The sequence below is a fragment of the Schistocerca serialis genome, chromosome 10, assembly GCF_023864345.2.
Source record: "Schistocerca serialis cubense isolate TAMUIC-IGC-003099 chromosome 10, iqSchSeri2.2, whole genome shotgun sequence".
NCBI classification, from domain to species: Eukaryota; Metazoa; Arthropoda; class Insecta; order Orthoptera; family Acrididae; genus Schistocerca; species Schistocerca serialis.
Window position 1 is genome coordinate 97522869 of NC_064647.1, and position 20039 is coordinate 97542907.

Sequence of the window (20039 nt, forward strand, 5' to 3'; positions counted from 1 at the left end):
AGACAGAGAGAGACAAAGTGAAAAATAAAAATATCGCAGGCATCAAAAATTAACATAATCTCCAAAAGAGGTGGTGCCACTCACTCACCGGGAGGCTGGCCAAGGGGAGGGCACCTGTCAGGAGGCGGAGGCCGAGGGCCGGGAGCTGCCCGCGGGGGCGGAGGGGGCGGTCTCACCAGCAACAGCTGCCGCAGCACGGGCGGCGGCACCCCGCAGCGTGCAGCGTATCCCCTGCACGCAGGAGGTGGGGGCGGAGGGGGAGGTCGTGAAAGGAAGGCCGCGGCAGCAGCTGCGGCCCTCGCAGCACCGGATGAGGGTGGTGGAGGGGGTGGTGGGGCAGGAGGCAGCAGGCCGAAAGGGGGTGGCGGCGGAGGCCGCATAGGTGGCAGAGGTGGGCCATAGCGCGGTGGTGGGGGCGGCGGGTAGCGGCCGGCTGGTGGGCCACTGATCCCGGGCTGGCCGGGCGGGGGTGGCGGAGGTGGCGCCGGAGGCATCGGACGAGGCGGGCCGTAGCCACTTCCGCCACCGGGAGGCATCCTCGGTCCCATGTCATGTCCCTGCCTTGGTCGAGGTGCCTGACGCATATCTGAGCCCTGAAAGAAAAGCAAACAAAATCTCCGTCACAAAAGCATCTCTGTCACAGAAAGCAACTGTTAGATGCCCGGAGAGGCATTCACAATGTAAGCATATCAGTGCTATGATAACAGCAGATACAGTCACACTGTGAGTGTGCATCTGGAGACCTTCAGCAGACAACTTGCTATGTAACATATTCGCATCACCTGACGATCTTTCGGTTCTATGTCGAAAATGGCAATGATACCTTTTGTATCACCTAAGGATGAGAAACACAACAAAATATTTTACAAGGCAGTCACTGTATTTCCCATTAGGGAAAACTTTTTTTCGACAGTGGCAAAAATATGCTTAAACACGTTTTTTCCCATTAGGGAAATACAGTGCCATATACCCAGGTGGTCGTTTCTGATATTTTCCCATCTCAACAATTTTTTACATTGCATATGTGAGCCAGTTAATGGAAGGAACATGGTTGGGGCAATTAAATAGCTTCTCAAGTGAAGGGACACAGATTAGCGTGAAATGAAAGTAGTTCTGCACCAGTTGCTGTACACGAAACATAAGAATATTGGATTAAAGGTTCTTTTTATACTGTTACGACAATCTGTTACAAGCAGGAATATTTTTCACCTTTCACACAGCTCACAGAAATATAATCACCAGGTCTACAAAAGCAACCAGTTGCAGACTATTTCAACAGCATCATGATACCTGTTCTTTGACTGGTACTGCCTTTTGTTATCAGTTTCTAGAATTATTCTTAAAGAAACATTAGCCAATGTAACAACTGCCGTCCTGAATGGCTGAGCCAACATGATCACACTAACATAATTTCGTGCAAGTACTTGTTGGGTTCTGCAGTTTGCCGTAATACTGCTACAAATACATCATGTTTGTTGAGTCAGCAAGAAATTTTGGGAACTTGAAAGGAAGAAATTACACAATAACTCACCTCGCACTTCCTTCTTGGGAGGATAACTGTCCTTTCTGTCATGATTATTTCAAAATATATAAGCCACCACAGTAAAAAAGTAAATATGAATAATAAATATTGACATTTGATCCCTTTTCATATGTATTACTCTTTAAGATACATCAATTACATATGTGCAAGTAACACTTTAAATAATGGCATAAATGGCTGCTTTCTTGGGCCTGATATTCTTCTGAGTGGCCGGACTCCAAAGTGTTAACTGCACTACTCACTTCTCTACGTCCAATCCATCTTTAGTTCCCACTCTGTGCTCATAATCTCTGGACTGAAATGACTGAGTGTTTTTTTTTGTTTCTGATGGCTCCCACTGCGTCTGTCTCTCCTCCTCGGAACACAACAGTCCCTTTCTTATCCTGGGGTTAATATGACATTCCCTTCCTTTCTAACATTCTCCAACCTATCCCTCATCCACCTCCACAGCTAAGTGGCGCTGACTGAAGTGCCAACTTGAACCCGGAAGAGCCAGTGAGATAAAAACTCGCAGATAAAAATCTGAAGCGACCACAGAAGTCCCAGTCATGGAAGGTAACTAAAATGTGATAGTGCCAAGTCATTTTGTATGCCTTATGAATGTCGAAGACTGCGATAAGGTGCCGGCAATGAGTAAAAGCCTGTCGGATGGCTGTTTCCAATATGAGTAAAAGGTCTACTACCTTCCGCCGTGGAAGTCTAACACGCGGCAGAACAAATGGACGTGGTCAGCCCATAGAGGGCTCCGCCTCCGCGGCGGCTATTCCGCGCAGCAGCTCTCGCGCAGCGAGGGCGCCACTGCTAAGTCATGTGCAGACAGCGGCCAATAGCCGCTCCCTCCGGTTTCGTATATAGGGACCTGCTCTGCCCTGGTCAAGCCAGTCTGGTACTCGCTCTGGATTTCGTTTCTCTCTCAGCGGTACTGTGTTCTGGTCATTGCTCGTTGTTGGCGTTTGCCTGGCTCTGGTTCTGAGTGGATTTGCGTTTGGTGTTTGATGTTGTGGTTTCCACAGGCCTCCGTTGTTTGTCTCTTCCTCGTTGTGTCGCTCATAGTCGGTCATGGTCAGTCGTCGTCAGTTGTCGTTGGTCTGTCGTCCGACTCGTCCAGTGTTTGCCCGGTGGTGCATGCTCCGCTGTTGGTTGTGGTTACTACAAAAGGTCAGTTGGAGATCGTTCTGCCTGAAAGCCACACTGATACAGGGACAAAAGGCCTGAGATTCGAGTACCCAACATTATCTGAAGCTAACCATCCTCTCACGCAGTTTACATAGTACATTCATCAGGATAGCTGGGTGGTAACTGTCTAGAGATGTTGGGTCCTTCCTGCCCTTAAGGACGGGGATAACTATTCTGTCTCACCACTGTGACAGAAAAGCACCTGTGAGCCAAATGCGGTTGAAGTCCCTGAGATGTCGCCTCTGGGGAACCTCCAAGTGTTGGATCATCTGGTTGTGGATGGAATCCGGGCCTGGGGCCGTGTCTCGTGAAGCGGTAAGAGCCTGTACCAATTCCCATTCAGTGAATGGTTCATTATAGACCTCAGCATGGTGTGGGATAAAACAGAGAGGGCTCTGTTCAACTCAACAATTGGCCCTGCTGAATGCCCAACATTGGGGCCGGTCTGCTTGGCGGCAGCAGGGGAATGATAGAATCACCGGAATGTGATGACTGTCACAAAGGTCATCATGTGGGTTGGGGAAACATCATTGAGAAGGCACAAATCAAGGTCCTTAATAAGTTGGTAAGTTAGGAGACTCCTACCCATTGAAGTGACACTCCCCCACAATGGGTGGTGGACATTGAAGTCCCCTATGAGGAGAAACAAGGGCGGGAGTTACTGGATTAAGATAGACAGTGCAACATAAGGAAGTGACCTACCTAGAGGGAGGTAGACATTCCAATTGGTGAGTGCTGGAGTCATTTGCACTCAAAATACTATTTCTTCCAGGTTGGTTTGTAGTGGGATCCAGTCACTAATAACATCGGAGCGAACCAGAGTGCAGACCCCACCAGATGCTATGCCGGGGCCGGCACAGTTCTGAAAAAATGCCTGATAACCACCGAATGTTGGAGAGTGGTCATCAGGGAAATGCATTTCTTGAGGAACAACACATAATGCAGAATAGGAGACATGACATTTCATTTCCGGAAGGTGACAATAGTATCCGTTGCAATTCCACTGGATGCTCATGTGGTGAGAGATCAGGTTAGACATAAAGGAGGAGGAGGACATTTCACTCAGTCTGTAGTCATTACTGACCAGGATGGGGTGACATCCATAAATAAGACGTCAGACTCAGGTTGTGAGGGGGGAAATGGCAGCTCTGGGATCTCGGGGAGGGGAGGGGGGGGGGGGGGGGAAGAGTGGTAGCCCCCCTGAGGGGGGGCTCCTTATGTGGAGGATATGGGTTCAATTCCTGATAAGGCATGGGTTTTTTCCTCACTGGGAGGATTGGGACAGTGTGCACTCATCTTTGTGACACTAGCTGACTGGTGACGTGCTGATCACGTGTCTCACGATCACAGATTAGACTGATCCTCGTACTGTCTTGTAGGCAGCACAGCAGTCACCCAGCCGGGACAGCCCTAGGTCTAATTCTTGAGTGATGTTTACAATTTTTTAACATTATCTTTCAGTCTTCTAGAACGACATTATTTCTTTTCTATAACGTTACCTTATTGTTGTTGTTGTTGTTGTTGTGGTCTTCAGTCCTGAGACTGGTGTGATGCAGCTCTCCATGCTACTCTATCCTGTGAAAGCTTCTTCATCTCCCAGTACTTACTGCAACCTACATCCTTCTGAATCTGCTTAATGTATTCATTTCTTGGTCTCCCTATACGATTTTTACCCTCCACGTTGCCCTCCAATGCAAAATGTTGTTTATAACTCAGCTAGACCTCCAGAATAGAAGTAATGTGTATAAACATTGTTAACCTACAATTAAAATGGGAAGTAACTCACAGGTGAATTGTGAGGTAGGCTCCCATTAGTGGCTCCGGGCTGTTGTGGCCTCTGGAGCTGTGGGTGTGTCTGTGGCGGCTGTGGTTTCTGTTGTTGATGCTGCGCCTGCTGCTGTGGCGGAGGTGGAGGGGGTGGCGGCGGCGGAGGAGGTGGTGGAGGCTGTGATGGTTGTTGTGGCTTCTGCAGCTGCTGGTGCTGCTGGAGCTGTGGTTTCTGTTGTGGCTGCTGTTGCTGCTGCTGCTGCTGCTTCTGCTGAGGCTGCATTTGTTTCTGCTGCAGTTGGGCCTGTTGTGGCTGGATTTGCTTCTGTTGTTGGGGTTGCTTTGGCTGCTGCTGTGGTGGTGGTGGATGTTGTTGTTGTTGCTGCTGCTGTTGGTGCTTTTGCTGTTGCTGCTGCTGTTGTTGTTTTTGATTATGTTGCTCCATGGGAGAGCACGATGGAATGGGAGGACCATCAGACGTGCCTGATGCTGTTGAGACAGTCATCACTTTACTGCTACCTGGAACAAAGATTTAGTCTGATGCAGGATGATTTTCTCTCTCTCTCTCTCTCTCTCTCTCTCTCTCTCTCTCTCTCACACACACACACACACACACACACACAAACACAAACACTCACTCACTCACTCACTCACTCACTCAAATTGTGCCTGTCAACAAATCCACATCTCGGGGAAAAAGAACACCCAAGCTTTCAGGCTGAAGATTTTAGTGTTTTGCAGTGTGGCTAGCTCACCATATTTATTCTGTGGATCAGGAAGCTGCAGTTATTTGATGTAGCATTTTCATTATTTTCAGTGTTTTCTCTTTTTTATTACCTGACTACATGCATGATGTGTGTGTGTGTGTGTGTGTGTGTGTGTGTGTGTGTGTGTGTGTGAGAGAGAGAGAGAGAGAGAGAGAGAGAGAGAAGACACTGTGAATTACAAGGTCTGACTGCAGCTTTGTATCTTTCATCACTATAGATTTGTGGAGATTTATTATTAACAATAATATTTTGTCATTCAAGCAATTGTTACAGGTGTACAAGGCGTGATTCAGAAGTTTCAAGACTGATTCATTTCTGAATAGGGGAGCGCGCGCAGACCGGTTCCGAAGGGTGGGGGAAGTAGTGGGGGGTCTCAGGGAACGAACTGACACTGTGGCAGTTGTCTCCAGAAACCTGGAGAGTGCACATCACTTGCAGCATTAGTGCTTGTCATTGACCTCGGTCAAAAAGTGGGAGAGGCGAAAATGGAGCAGCACTTTGAGCAGCATTATGCGATTAAGTTTTGCGTGCGACTGAACAAAACTGCCACGGAGACTCTCAGTATAATTCAAGAGGCCTTTAAGGAAGAAGCCATGTCCCGTGCAATGGTTTTCATGTGGCACAAACGTTTCAAAGATGGCCGTGGGAATGTTGAAGACGACAACCACTCTGGGAGGCCATCATCAAGCCAAATGGATCAAAATGTGGAGAGTGTGCGGGAACTTTTAAACAATGACCTTCGTCTTAGTACTAGATTAATTGCCAATGAACTGGGACTTAAGAGTACGGTGTGGAGGATTGTGACGGAGAATTTGATGATGCGAAAAGTGTGTGCCAAACTAGTGCCGAATGTTTTGTCGATGGATCATAAGAAACGGCGCATGACTGTGTGCCAGGAAATGCTCCAACGGTTGAATGTTAGTCCGAACCTTCTGGAGAAAGCGGTTACTAGTGATGAGACCTGGGTCTACAAACACGATCCTCAGTTGAAGCATCAAAGCTCAGAATGGCACACTGCTTCCTCGCTGAAGCCCAAGAAAGCTCACATGAGCAAGTTGTGTGTGAAGTGCATCTGATTGTCTTTTTTTTTTCCTTGATGGTAAAGGAGTGATTCACAAGGAGTTTGTTGCTCGTGGACATACTCGGGAGACTTTTACACTGGGGTGCTCCACCACTTGAGGGACTGAGTTCGCCGCGTCCACACGGAGATCAAGGGCGACTGGATTCTCCACCATGACAACGTGCCTGCTCACACGTCATGCGCAGGCGCCGAAGTTTTGGTCAAGTTCAATGTGACAACACTGCCACAGCCACCCTACAGCCCCAACTTGGCTCCAAGTGACTTTTTCCTCTTCCCCTAAATCAAGACAGGCCTAAAAGGGAAGCAATTCGACTCCATCAATGCCATCCAGCAGGCTTCGACGAGAGCCCTTGACAGCATGACACTCGAGGCCTTTCAGAAGGGCTACGAACAGTGGAAGATGCACTGGCAGTGCTATGTTGATGCTGAAGGATTATATTTTGAAGAATTTTAGTCCACTGTACTTAAATATCCAATAAATTTCTAGTTTCGAGTTAAGTCTTGAAACTTTTGAATCACACCCTGTAAATATTCTTGACGGACTTTCAGTACTTTAATGTATACACTGTACAGTTATGAACATGAATTCTATAATTTATTTTCATTGTAATACAGATAATTACTTTACACTTAGTCTCAGGGAAAAAAAAATCTCTGCTGTGCGAGGAAGATTGTGGAATGCTTCATAAGCAATGTGCACCTCCCATCTTTTGTATGCACAATAGACAGTGCAGCTGACAAATGGGAAGGGGTTTAGAAGCCTACTGAGACAGTCCAGGTCAAAGTGTTGATCTGTTTAACTCAGCCAATATTCTTGTTAAAGTACTCAAAATCATAATTTGACTGAAAGTTCCGTAAACACAGTCTTCTGTGCAAACATCAAAGCAATTATGACTGTTAAACTGGAGTTGGGCATGTATTTAGAGGTATATATGTCCAAAAAGCATTCCCAGGCCATCAATAATATAAGTACAAAACTAACTTCCCATAAATCCACTGCCAAAGTGAATCTGTACAATTTTGACAACAGTTTTCCATTTTTAATAATACGTAAATCTGATCTAGACCTGACATGCATTCATTTAAATAGCTCCCTTTGTTTTTTAACCTACATTCCCTAACATAAACCTGTGTACATTCATTAAACTGTGTTGCATTGTTCGCTACAGAGAAGCTGAAGTAAAATTTAAACACTACTATCCATGTTTTTCTATTTTTGCGTACTTTCGACCATTAAGTTACAATTCAGAAACTATTCTGAGGAAGGTCCAGAAAAATGTTTTGGCCATCCTATGATTTATCTTTTATGTAAACTAGACATACAGCCTTGAAGGAATGCAGTGACGATTTTGTACATATTTTTTGTTTTATATTTTATTATATATTTAAAAAGAAAGAGAAAATGGTTTAGTAAAATTCTAGGAAACTATATCAGAAAATTGAATTAACTCCTCTCAACAACTACAGAGACTCAAATACGTCACATTGTAACAAATCAAAGAAAACCTCAAGCTTGGCCTATCTGTACATACCAAAGACTTTTAGTTACAGGTACAACACTCAGAAAATGCACAGGTCTATTAAAAAGATTGCTTATACTATACGTCTGCGCCCTCTTCTGGAGTCTTGGGTGCAGTGTGGGAGCCACGTCAGGCATTACTCACGGAGGATAGTGAGAAAGTCCAAAGAAGGGCAGCTCATTTTGTATTGTCTTGAAACAGGGGTGGGAGTATCACAAAAAGAATATACAAAGTGGAATGTCAATAATTCAAAACAATATGTCTTTCATTGTGGCAGGATCTTCTCATGAAATTTCAGTCACCAACTTTCTCCTCGAAGCGTGAAAATGTTTTGCTGGTTCCCCACTACATACAGATAAATAATCGGCATAATAAAATAAGATAAATCAGAGCTCACATGGAAAGTTTTAAGTGTTTGTTTTCATCAGACTGTTCAAAACTGGAACGTTGGAGAAATAGCTTGAACATGGTTTGATGAACCCTCTAACAGGCACTTAATGGTGAATTACAGAGAAATCATGACCAATGAAGAGATGGAACAAAAAAGGACTGCCATGTTAGTTATCTACATCCCTCTCTCTAGGTCACTCCCACATTCATGCTCCATAAGAGACACTGTGGTGCACAGCAGAGGGTACTTTCTACAACTAGTATTCCTTCACTTTTCCAATCAACTTACAAACAGAACGTGGGAAAAATAATTGTCTATATATTTGTGCACGAGACCTGGTTTCCCTTTCTTATTTACGCAGGATTTATGCGAGATGTAAATTGGTGGCAGCAGGGTTGCTCTGCAGTCTGTCAGAAAACTTTCTCAAGAGAGTTTCAAGAAAAGAACATCATCTTCCCTTGAGGGACCTCTCCGGGGGACACCACCTTGATGAAGCACTGTCCGTGCGGGTGGAGAGGCTGGCATATCCGCAAGAAGCTGAAGGCTATGCCGAAGGTAGAGGACCTACTGCTGGAAAGGCCTCAGCCGATGGATCAGACTAAGAGTGTCCCACAACGTCCCTTCTTCCCTAACCACTCCTAGTCCTACCCTATTCCCTGACCCAACCCAAGGTGTGATGAGATTCATGCTGAGGGGTGCATGGCACATGGTAAGATGTGTCGCAAATGGAGCCTCAGGGTTACCGGGCAACCTCCCTGAGTTATTAGCCTTACACCGTGCGGGGTATTCATGGTGTGGACCTTCTAGATCCCCGAATCTCGTGGGACCAACATGGACACGGCTACAGAAAAAGAAACTGAGGGGCAAATTGAGACCTCAGATACCCAAACATCGGGACTGAATCGATGGGAGGCACTTCCGCTACTGAATTAGGGTCTAGACCTCAGCGAGAAGTGGGAACTGTAACCGAGAAGCTAGACCAGATTAAGATCAAAGGCTTGTCTGAGGCCCAAAGGAGGAAGCTACTCAGGGGACAGAGGGAAAATGAAGGAAAACAACGACTTCCTAAACACAAGTGGAGGGAAGTAAAGGGACTAGAACCCAAGACCCCGTGGAAAAAACCGTCTCAGGTTGAAGGGGACACGCAGACCCCCACAACGTCAAAGACACGTAGTAAGTGGATAAGAGAGGAATCAAAGACTCCCTCCTCCCTGGATAAGCGACTCCAGAAAAAACCGAGGCAATAACTAGGGAAACAGACCTATAGTACTGCAGTCTCGGTTTTTAGGATGGCAGTTATCCAGGAAGTTTATCCACTGGTCAGAAAGTTTATCCACTGGTGGCCATTACCTCGCAGCAGGAGGAACTAGTACAGATGGTCGGTCCTCATTGAAAAGATTGGGGGGGGGGGGGGGGGGGGGACGCTGCCCCAGGTCCCAACTTCAGGCAGGTCTATCTAGATCGTGGTTCACTCATTTTTGTCTGTGAGGGGGTGCACACAGTAGAATGGCCCGAGGACAAGGTGCCTGTGATATCCCCGTGGGAAGATGCGAAGCTGCTGGTCAAGACGGCAGCAGAGCTTCTTAAGACCGCAAAGATATCATTATGTGTACCCCAGATCCTTAAGGAAGTCTCTCCAAAGACTCTTGTTCGGGAAAATAGGGGCCCAGAACCCAAAAGTCCCGACAGAAGACAGCAGAGTGATTAACTAGAAGGTTGCTCTGGAAGGACGAACCCTGGTGGTGGAGGTCGGTGAGAAGTCCCTGAAGGCGATGTGGGAGCAGGACCTGAAACTGTTTATAGGGTTCTCGCAGGTCACCGTCAGGGTTCTCAAAGACCCCAAAGATGGCAGTAGGACAGAGCCTGGAGGTGCTGCAGATTAATCTGCAGCACAGTAAAGGGGCCTCTGCTGCCCTGAGCCGCTGCCTGGGGAGACAGGAAGTGGATGTGGCCCTGATACAAGAGCCCTATTTATACTAAGGGGGTGTATCGGGCCTCGGAGGCACTGGAGGTAAGCTGATCTATGCTAGGAATCTAAGACATTCCAGAGCATGCATCTATGTTAGAAACGGCATTTCTTTCATGCCAATGATGGATTTCTGCTCTAGGGACATAGTGACCTTAAAAATTCAGCAATGTGAGGAAGGTATCACAAGGGAAATTGTCTTGGACTCAGCATACCTTCCTTACGAAGACAGTTCTCCTCCTCCCTTGGAGGTGAGGAGGCTGATAGAGACTTGCCATCGGCAAGGTGACCAACTGCTGGTGGGGTGCGACGCCAATGCCCTCAACCTAGTGTGGGGCAGCAAGGACACCAACAGTGGAGGTGAGTGCCTTCTTGAATTCCTCTTAGCTAACAACTTAGAGGTCCTAAATAGGGGCAATGAACCTACATTCAGGAATAGCAGAAGGGAAGAAGTAATTGACATAACATTTGGTTCCATGACAATGGGTAGCTATGTCAAACAATGGCATGTGGTGTTGGAGCCATCCTCATCAGACCACATGTACATTAAATTCAAGGTTGAAATGCGAATCAGACAGACCATGACTTATAGAAATCCTAGGAAAACAGACTGGGGACATGTAGGAGGGACCTTGACTTAGGCTTATCAGAAATTAAAACCACGATAAGGAAGCCAGTAAAATTTGAGGAAGTAGCAGAGGCTGTTACCTCTGCCATAGTGACCACATATCAGGACAACTGCACAATCACCAGGAAGTGCACAAATAGGAGTGTTCCTTGGTGGAATAACAAACTGGAAACACAAAGAAAATAGGTACGGAGACTGTTTAATATTGCAAGATGTAGAGGATAATGGGCTAAATATCCTGAGGCCCTTGTCAGTTACAATCTTGCAATAAGACAAGCAAAGGAGGCATCCTGGAAGGCATTCTGTAAGGAAGTGGAAGGCACGGCTGCACAAGCCAGACTTCACAAGATTCTCACTAGAGTACCAGCTAATCCAGGAGCTACATTGAGGAAGGAGGATGGGGAATATACAAAGACAGCACATGAGACATTGGAATTGCTCCTCAAAATTCACTTTCCTCAATATGCTCTGCCGGATAACACAGACCAGTATGTAACCCCAGAGAGACAACGGTTCTCAGACACTCGAAGAGAGGACTGGGAATTGGCCAAGGAGTGTGTGAACTTCAACAAAATCCAGTGTGCGGTGGGAACATTCCAGCCGTTCAAGTCACCTGGCCCAGATGGAATTTTTCCAGCTCTCCTGCAACAGGCAGGAGGAAAGCTTATAAGAATCCTATGCAGGCTATTTAGGGTTAGCTTAGCAGTAGGAATCATTCCGAATGTTTGGAGGGCAGTGAAGGTTGTCTCCATTCCAAAGCCAGGGAGAATTGATCATACCAAGGCCAAGGATATGAGTCTGTCCTCTTTCATTCTCAAAACATTGGAAAAACTGGTTAATGTAAATGTTGGGGAGAGGAGGCTATGTAAGGTCCCTCTACACCTGAACCAACACGTGTACCAACCAGGTAAATCATGTGAGACAGCTCTCCACCAACTTGTCGGGAAGGTGGAAAAAGGACTTCAATTCCAAGAAATAGCCCTCTTCATCTACCTGGACCTTCGATTCCATGGTAATGGCAGCAGAGGTGCATGACCTGGGGACCACTATATGTAGGTGGACCAGAGCCATGCTTAGTGGAAGGAAGGTAGAGGCTACCATGATGAATGAAAAGATGGTAATTAAGACCACTAGAGGCTGCTCACAAGGAGGAGTTTTGTCTCCTCTATTGTGGAATCTAGTGGTGAATGAACTCATTGAGGAACTAAATTCCAGACAATGCTTCTGCGAAGGATACACAGATGATCTTGTCCTAGTAATACTTGGCAAATTCACTGACACAGTCAGGAATATGGCACAAGGAGGGTTGGACATTGTGCGAAAATTGTGCCTTAAACAGGATCTGAGAGTTAATCCTAAGAAGACTGTTGTGGTGCCATTTCCGAAGAGACATATTCAGCATGCAAGTTGGGATCTAAAGCTCGTCGATAAAACTCTACCTGTGAAGGGAACAGTGAAATATCTAGGGGTAACCTTGGATGAGAAGCTAACTTGGACCCCTCATATTAACAGTATCTGCTCCAAGGCAAAAAGCACTTGAGTGAGTACTGGGAGGGCTTGTGGCAAAAACTAGGGCCTAAGCCCCAGGGGTATGCACTGGATATACACCACAGTGGCTAGACCTAGGATTTCCTATGGGGTCGTAGTGTGGTGGAAGAAGGTACAACAGCAGGTTGTTGCTCAAGAGCTTGCAGATATTGGCCTGCTTAGCCATAATGGGTGGAATTAGCAGCACACCAACTGCTGGAATGGAAGACATGCTGGATATGCCTCCAATTCACCTTTGGGTTAAGATGGAGGCAGCAACTGGGGCATACAGACTCAAAACTGGCCAAAACTGGGTCTCATTTGGATATCCAGAATCACACACTAACATAGTGAGTGAGGTAAATATAGGTATAGTTGGGGAAATGCCCGCTGACTATATAATAAGTCCAAACTGCCAGTTCGACACCGTACGGGGGACATCGTTTGGTTCGCCGATGGGTCAAAAACAGATCAAGGCGTTGGGGCAGGGTTGTATGGGGTTCAGCCAAGACTGGAGAGCAGCATCTCTCTAGGGAAACTGGCCTCTGTATTCCAAGCAGAAATTACTGCAATCAGGGCATGTGTGGAGGAGAATATGAGTATATGTTACAACGACCGTAGCATCTACATCTATTCAGACAGCCAGGCAACCCTGAAATCATTGGCAGCTCCTGCAACAAGATCTAAGATTGTTGCAGATTGCCACAGGGTGCTGGTGGAGCTAAGGAGAAGCAATAGGGTGTACCTAGTGTGGGTCCCTGGCCACTCAGGGATCTGTGGCAATGAACAAGCCGACAGATTGGTTAGGATGGGGGCAACAACTCCATTTATTGGACCAGAACCTGTCTTGACAATCACCAAGGCTATTATCAGAGTAAAACTGGCTTAGGAAACAGCACATAGGACATTTGACCAAGGTCCATAAACAAAAACATGGTAAGGTACTGATGCCCAAGCCATATTGTAAAAGAAGCTCTGTAATCCTGAGATCAAACAGGAAAGAGATCAAACAGGAAAGAGATCAAACTCATGACTGGACTGATGAGCGGCCATGGAAACTTCAAGAAACACCTACACAAAATGGGGATGATGGAAGAGGACCCTAAATGTAGGATCTGTGATGAGGGTGAAGAAACTGCATCACACTTAATCTTTAAATGCATGGCATTGGAGAGTAAAAGATACAGAATCTTCGGGACAACTAGACCTGAAGAAATTGTGTCTAACAAAAAACTGGTAGAGAGACTACTTGCACTATTTAAGGGCACTGGTTGGCTTTACTAGATATACAGGGAGCGATACCACACAATAAACCTAGTTTCGGTGCGGGCAGTGGCGGGTTAGACATAAGCTGTTTTAGCTCTCCTGTTAAAATCAATCAATCCCTCCAGGGATTCCCATTTGAGTCCACAAAGAAACTGTTATACTCAGATATTGATCAAAGACATACGCAAGTAATCTAACAGTACAGCTCTGAATTGCCTTGATGTCTTTCTTTAATTAGACCTGGCAGGGATTCCGGAGCACTTGAGCAGTGGTCCTGCAAGTTTTCTGTATGTGGTTTCCTTTATAGATGAGCTACACACAACTGAAGTTGACCATTCACTTTCTCCAGAGCTGAACTTACATGCTCAATTCATTTCATATCAATTTGCAACACTATGCCTAGATATTTAATCGACGAGCCTGTGTCGAACAAGACCCTACTAATATCATATTTGAACATATGTCTTTCCTGTTCATCTGCATTAACTTATATTTTCCCACTTTTAGTCACGTCAACAAAGGAAAATTAGGGGAAAATATCCATATAGCTACAAATTTTTGTACAGTGCTAGGAGGGAGTGCCATGAACAACATCCTAAAAATCGTCACCAGTAGGGTGTGAGTGTGGGGTAAGGAGGGGGTGTTTAAAGGTCGCTTTTCTTAACTCAAAAACTGGAGCTTCTAACAAAAATATTACCAATAAAAATTTAAACTACATTATGATTCAGCAGACAGACAAACTGAAAAATCCAGTGAACTGATTAAAAGGACCTTAAGCAACACAAAATCTATGGTCAAGTTCAGAGGTAAGGTTTCAGAGGCTTTCAAGTTTAGTGAGCGACAAAGTGCATCAACGCTACATGGAATACAGAGATGAGTCGCTAATAATACTAATGTAAGAAAAAATATGGACAGAAATTATTTAAATCTGTGCACACTGCTCTACACTGCCAGAGGGCAAATTGATTCTCAGTCATCATGTAAGGCAGCTGTTGTGTTCTTACAGCAAAGGCAAATTTCCCCACCATACCTGCTGTTCACTTTCCAGTTTACATACAGGCTATACCTCCACAGCATTTCCTGTTCAGTTCCCTTAAAAGTCATCACAGAACTCTTGACATATAGTGGAGTTATTTTCGGTTTAATAATTAAGTACTCATTTTCAGTTGTTAAGAGAGTTTTAAGATAAAATGTGTTCCCATAAACAAAGGCTGAAAAGTGTGTAATTTATAAGTGTGATGTTGTCAGTGACATTTGCAGTGTTGGGGGTACGGAACTGGACTGCTAAATGTGGCACCTTGCCGCCATCTGCTGTTGACAGTGTATTGTAAAGCCATGCATTTGTGCTGTAATCACTTGGTGGTAAATTAATGAATGACTAGAAAGTTACTGAACCATCCATGATTAACTGTGCTAGTAGATTTCGTAAATCTCTCCCAGTCAAGAGTTGCTGACAAAGTGAAGAGCACCAAGTTGAACCACTTATCTAACTTCCACAGTGTACCCTGCAAGATGGGCATGAATACATCTGATGAAATGGAACTGATCATGTTCAAGTCTGTAAAAATAGTTCCTAGATTTACAGTGAAATATCTGAAGTTCCATAACATGAAAGGGACCGAACTGAGTTGCAGAGGGAGACAATTTAAGCCCTGGGCCTCTTCAGATGTTGGGTGAGGTATTTGATACCCCTCATGCTATGAAAAATATCCCAGTCTTTGATAGTGCAGAGAATTAAATACATACTGACAGCATGTTATACTCAGGACAGGCTCTTCAGTGTGGTATTTAGTTGAAATTTCCAGCTGTTGCTAGTTAAAAAGCAGATTTCCTGGGATAAATAATCTGGACAGATAAAAAATCTACTCACCAAGCGGCAGAAGAACACACACATGAAAGACGGTTGTAACTGGCAAGGTTTCGGAGCTTGTGGTTCCTTCTTCAGGCAGAAGGGTTAGGACTGAAGAGGACTGGGAAAAGGGGTAGATTTTGGGAAGGTCACCCAGAACCACAGGTCAGGGGAGACTTACCATGCAGGATGAGAAGGAAAGATTGATTGTTGGGGGCTGCATTGGACGAGAATTGAAGGCCTGACAGCTTAAAGGTGGAAGACAGGGTAATATGCAGACAGAGATTACTGCTTAAAAACCATGCATGAGTTAATAAGAGTGAAAAGCTAAGCACATTGTACATAACAGAGGTGGGAGGGGTGGCTGTGAAAAATAGAATGGTAAGACAATGAAAGATGAAGGAGACTAAACCAGAGTGAAGCAAAGAGTAGTTATTGTGAAGAAATGCTGAGACTGAAGAAATTAACATACATTAAGGCCAGTTGGATGGCGAGAAGGACATGTTATTGTGCTAGTTCCCACTTGCGGAGTTCTGAGAAACTAGAGTTTGAAGGAAGAATCCAGATAGCACGTGTGGTGAAACAGGTGCCAAGGTCACGACTGTCATGTTGTAGAGCATGCTCTGCAAAAAAATATTGCAAGTTACCAGTATACACCCTCTGCCTATGCCCAACCATCACAGTTGATAAATTGGTAGCAGTCATGTCGATGTAGAAGGCCGAACAGTGTTTGCTTAACAGCTGGTATATGATGTGTTTTGTTTAACACGTGACTCTCTCTTCGATAGTATATGTTTTGCCAGTTACAGGGCTGGAATAGGTGGTGGTAGGAGGATGCAGAGGGCACGTCTTGTAGCAGGACGCTCACAGGGGTAGGAGCCACAGGGTAGGGAGATGGGTGCAGAAGGAGCATAGGGTCTGACAAGAACATTGTGGCGATTGGGAGGGCAATGGAAAAGTGTAGTCTAGGTGTTGTGGGAAAATTTTCAGACAGAATGGATCTCATTTCAGGGCATGATTTTAGGAAGTCACAGCTCTTTTGAAGTAGCTGATTAATACATTCCATACCAGGATAATACTGAGTCACATAGTGTACTCCGAAGTTGTGTTTTGGAGGGATCAGCAGTACCAGGATTGAATGTGATGGCCCAGGAAATCTGCTTTTTAACTAGGCTGGTGGGGTAATTGGGTAATTATGTGCACTGGAGGCTGAGGTGAGAATGGTGGTGTATTACTGTAAAGAGTCTACATCCGAACAAATATGTTTGCCTCAGTTGCCAAGGCTGTATGGGAGGGAACTTATGACATAGAAGGTCAAAATACAAATGCTGTTATTTGTTGGTAGGTTTAATGTAGACGGAGGTGTGTAGTTGGCCTTCAGTGAGGATGAGATCAAATCAAGTAAAGTGGCATGGGATTCGGAACGAATCATGTAAAATTTAATTGGGAGAAGTTATTCAAAGATTCTGGGAATTTCAACAGGTCAGTTCATGGTAAAGGTCTCATCAATGTATATAAACCAAACCAGGGGCTGAAGACTTATGGATCCCAGGAAGGTGCCCTCCAAGTGATCCATGAAAAGGTCAGCATAGGAAGGAGCCATCCTGGTTCCCATGGCCGCACCCCTGGTCTGTTTGTATGTCTGCCATTCGAAGGCAGATAACATAATAGCTCACTTGACAACTGCAAATAAGTATCCATTCAATAAACTGTAAATAACTCCACTATATAAAAAAGACATTTTTGTCTATGACATAAGAGTACTGGACAGGAAGTGCAGGGGAAGTAAAGCCTCTCCGTAAACTGAAAAGTGAGCAGCCCCAACGGTGGGGAAATATGTCTTTGGCCGAAGACTGCTACAGCTGCCATACAGGATGACTTAGAATCAGTTTCCCCTCTGGCTGTGTAGAACAGTGTGCAGAGATTTGTATAGATTCAGTCTTATGTGTTTTTTGTGTTAGTATTATTAGTACTGTATTTGTATAAGTCTAATGTACACTCTTTTTTAACCACAAGCAGTATTTAAAATTGGACTGCACTTACAATCTGATGGCACATTTTTGTATAGATTCAGTCTTATGTGTTTTTTGTGTTAGTATTATTAGTACTGTATTTGTATAAGTCTAATGTACACTTTTTTTTAACCACAAGCAGTATTTAAAATTGGACTGCACTTACAATCTGATGGCACATTACATACAAACTTGAATCCTTCATTCACTGGCAATATCATTGAAACTTGGGTATTGTTTCTCACATCACAAATTCACTCAATTATCGTTGGCCTGTCACCACCAGTGTGTTAGCATAAGGTGGTCACTAAATGGAAGGCAAACAGAGAAAAACATTGTATGATGTTATTTCCAAGTGTAAAGTAATTCTTTTTGTTGAAAAATATGGTAACAGGAGGGTGGGATGAGAATTCCAATATAGCTGACAAGAGTGTTTGCTCATGAAAGAAACGAAATTGGCAGTATTTGTTACTACTGCTTTTAGAAAGACTGGCCCTCCACAGAAGAAGACATCCTGACACTGAAGTAAAAGTTTTGGAATTTGTCTGTAAAAGGAGGAAGAATGGGAAACGTGTGTCTAGGACACAACCACCAAAGCAAAAGGGTTTGCTGCAATTCTTGGTATCCTGAGTCAAGAGTTTAAGACTAGCCATGAATGGGCTGATCACTTTATGAAACAGGTGGGCTCACCTCTACAACAGTAAACCAAAACCTTTCACAGGATTCCGAAAAAAAAACTTAGAGAATTTCAGTGGTCTGTCACCATACTTCAAAAAGAGAAGAATTTTTTAATGAGCCAAAGAAGGAAACACTGTTGAGATGCCGATCTGGTAAATATGCCACTTAAATTCTTTTGTCTCCTTCTCATTAATTATGTAATTATCATCAAAACATAAGGGTGTGAGGGAAAAAAGGGCATAACTGTAATGCCAGTAATCACAGCAGATGCGTGCAAACCTCACCCTTTCTTAATCTTCAAGCAGAAAACAAGTCCCAAGACCCATAAGAATGAAAAGCTGTTCCCTGATGGCATCACACTTTCCAACCCTCCATTAACGTTTTGTCTCAATACATTTCGTGGTCATCTCACTATGTTGTAAGAACCAAGATCCATAGCCTAGCCAGTGACATTTTTCCTGGTGGAATGACTCTGTGTTACAACCCCCACAAATTAATGTGAATAAATCGTTCAACAGCACATTCAGGGACAGTATGAAAAATGGTTTTATGAACAAAACTGTGAACTGACATCCCACATTATTACACACTGGGTTTCAGTTGCGTGGAAAAGCATCGAAGTATCAAAGATACTGTACTTCCAATTCTCTGGATGCCAGTGAAGATGATGTGCTATGGAACATCACTGAGGATGATGGGAAAAGAGTAAATGAATCTGTTTCTGATGTAGACTCCACCGAGGATACCAGTAATAATGACATTAGTGAATAATGATCAGTAATAGCTGTAATTTACATTTTTTTTAATGTCATGTAGACAATAGAGTTAGGTGTTCTTTTTTAATAATAACTGCCACTTAATAGTGAGTCACTTAAATTTTTTTGTTGTTTCAATAGTTCATGTATACATCCATTGTTGTGTAAAATAAATTCAGCCAACCACTGATGCAACAATAAACTCTTCTTTTTGTGGTATTAATTCTTAAAATTGAGGTATGCGTTACATTCAATGACACATAAGATTTGTGTACACAAGGTTTCTCATATCTGTATTCCATGTAGTGTTCATCCACTTTGTGGCAAACAGGCAAGCCTGGGGCACACACTATTCATAGGGCGTGCTGTGAACGGTCAGTGTGACTTTGTGAAACATGCAGTAGCTGCTTCTTGTGACAGAGTGGAGTATATAGAGTGAGGAATCAATTTCTCGATCTTCAGTTTACAGACCTATGAAGGAAGGAGAGAAATGCGTGAGCACAGTCTGGTGACCTACCTTCCCTCAGACTTCATACTGTCTCCCCTCCCTTCACCCTGTTACAACCCTGGAACATAATTTATCCCTTAATGTGACTCTACTGAACTTAGACATGGTATACATATTTAATATTTGTTTTTACCTGACTTAATTTGAATATAAGTATTAATTTTATACTTTTACAACAATAGTTTTAATAATCTGTGACTTTGAATTCCCTGCAATGCAGAAACTATAAGTCCTAGAGAAAAATGAATAGGACCCGTTTTGTAAGGAATTTAACATAGTTAAGTTTTTTACTGGGAAATATTTCTTTTAGAAGCCATGGTTTTTGAGTTATTCAAGAATAACGGTCCCTCCTACCACAAAAATTTGCCACTTCATGAATTATTTACTCTATTCGATTCTCATTTGGCTTCGCTGTCACAGCTGATTCAGAGCAAGCTGCCATTCATCACACCACATAGAAAAAATTCTACTGAAATTATCCTGTTTCCTCTTATAGTCATTCACAGACAACAGTTATGAAGAGGTGAAAGAGGTAGCTAGACTAGTGGAAGGCAGATGGAATGAGGAAGTTCTATGCTGTGCTTTAAGGCATAAGAAAACATCAA

General features: G+C 44.2%; 1 protein-coding gene across 1 annotated transcript in view; it reads right to left on the reverse strand.

The window, feature by feature from the left end:
* LOC126424933 (basic proline-rich protein-like) overlaps positions 1–20039 on the reverse strand; it is a 114994-nt gene that overhangs the window by 74406 nt on the left and 20549 nt on the right. Inside the window, exons 3-4 of the mRNA XM_050087780.1 lie at positions 4506–5005; positions 89–593 (exon numbers count right to left, since the gene is read on the reverse strand). Of these exons, the coding sequence (XP_049943737.1) occupies positions 89–593; positions 4506–4991 (991 nt within the window). The 5' untranslated portion in view covers positions 4992–5005. The remainder of the gene's footprint in view (positions 1–88; positions 594–4505; positions 5006–20039) is intronic.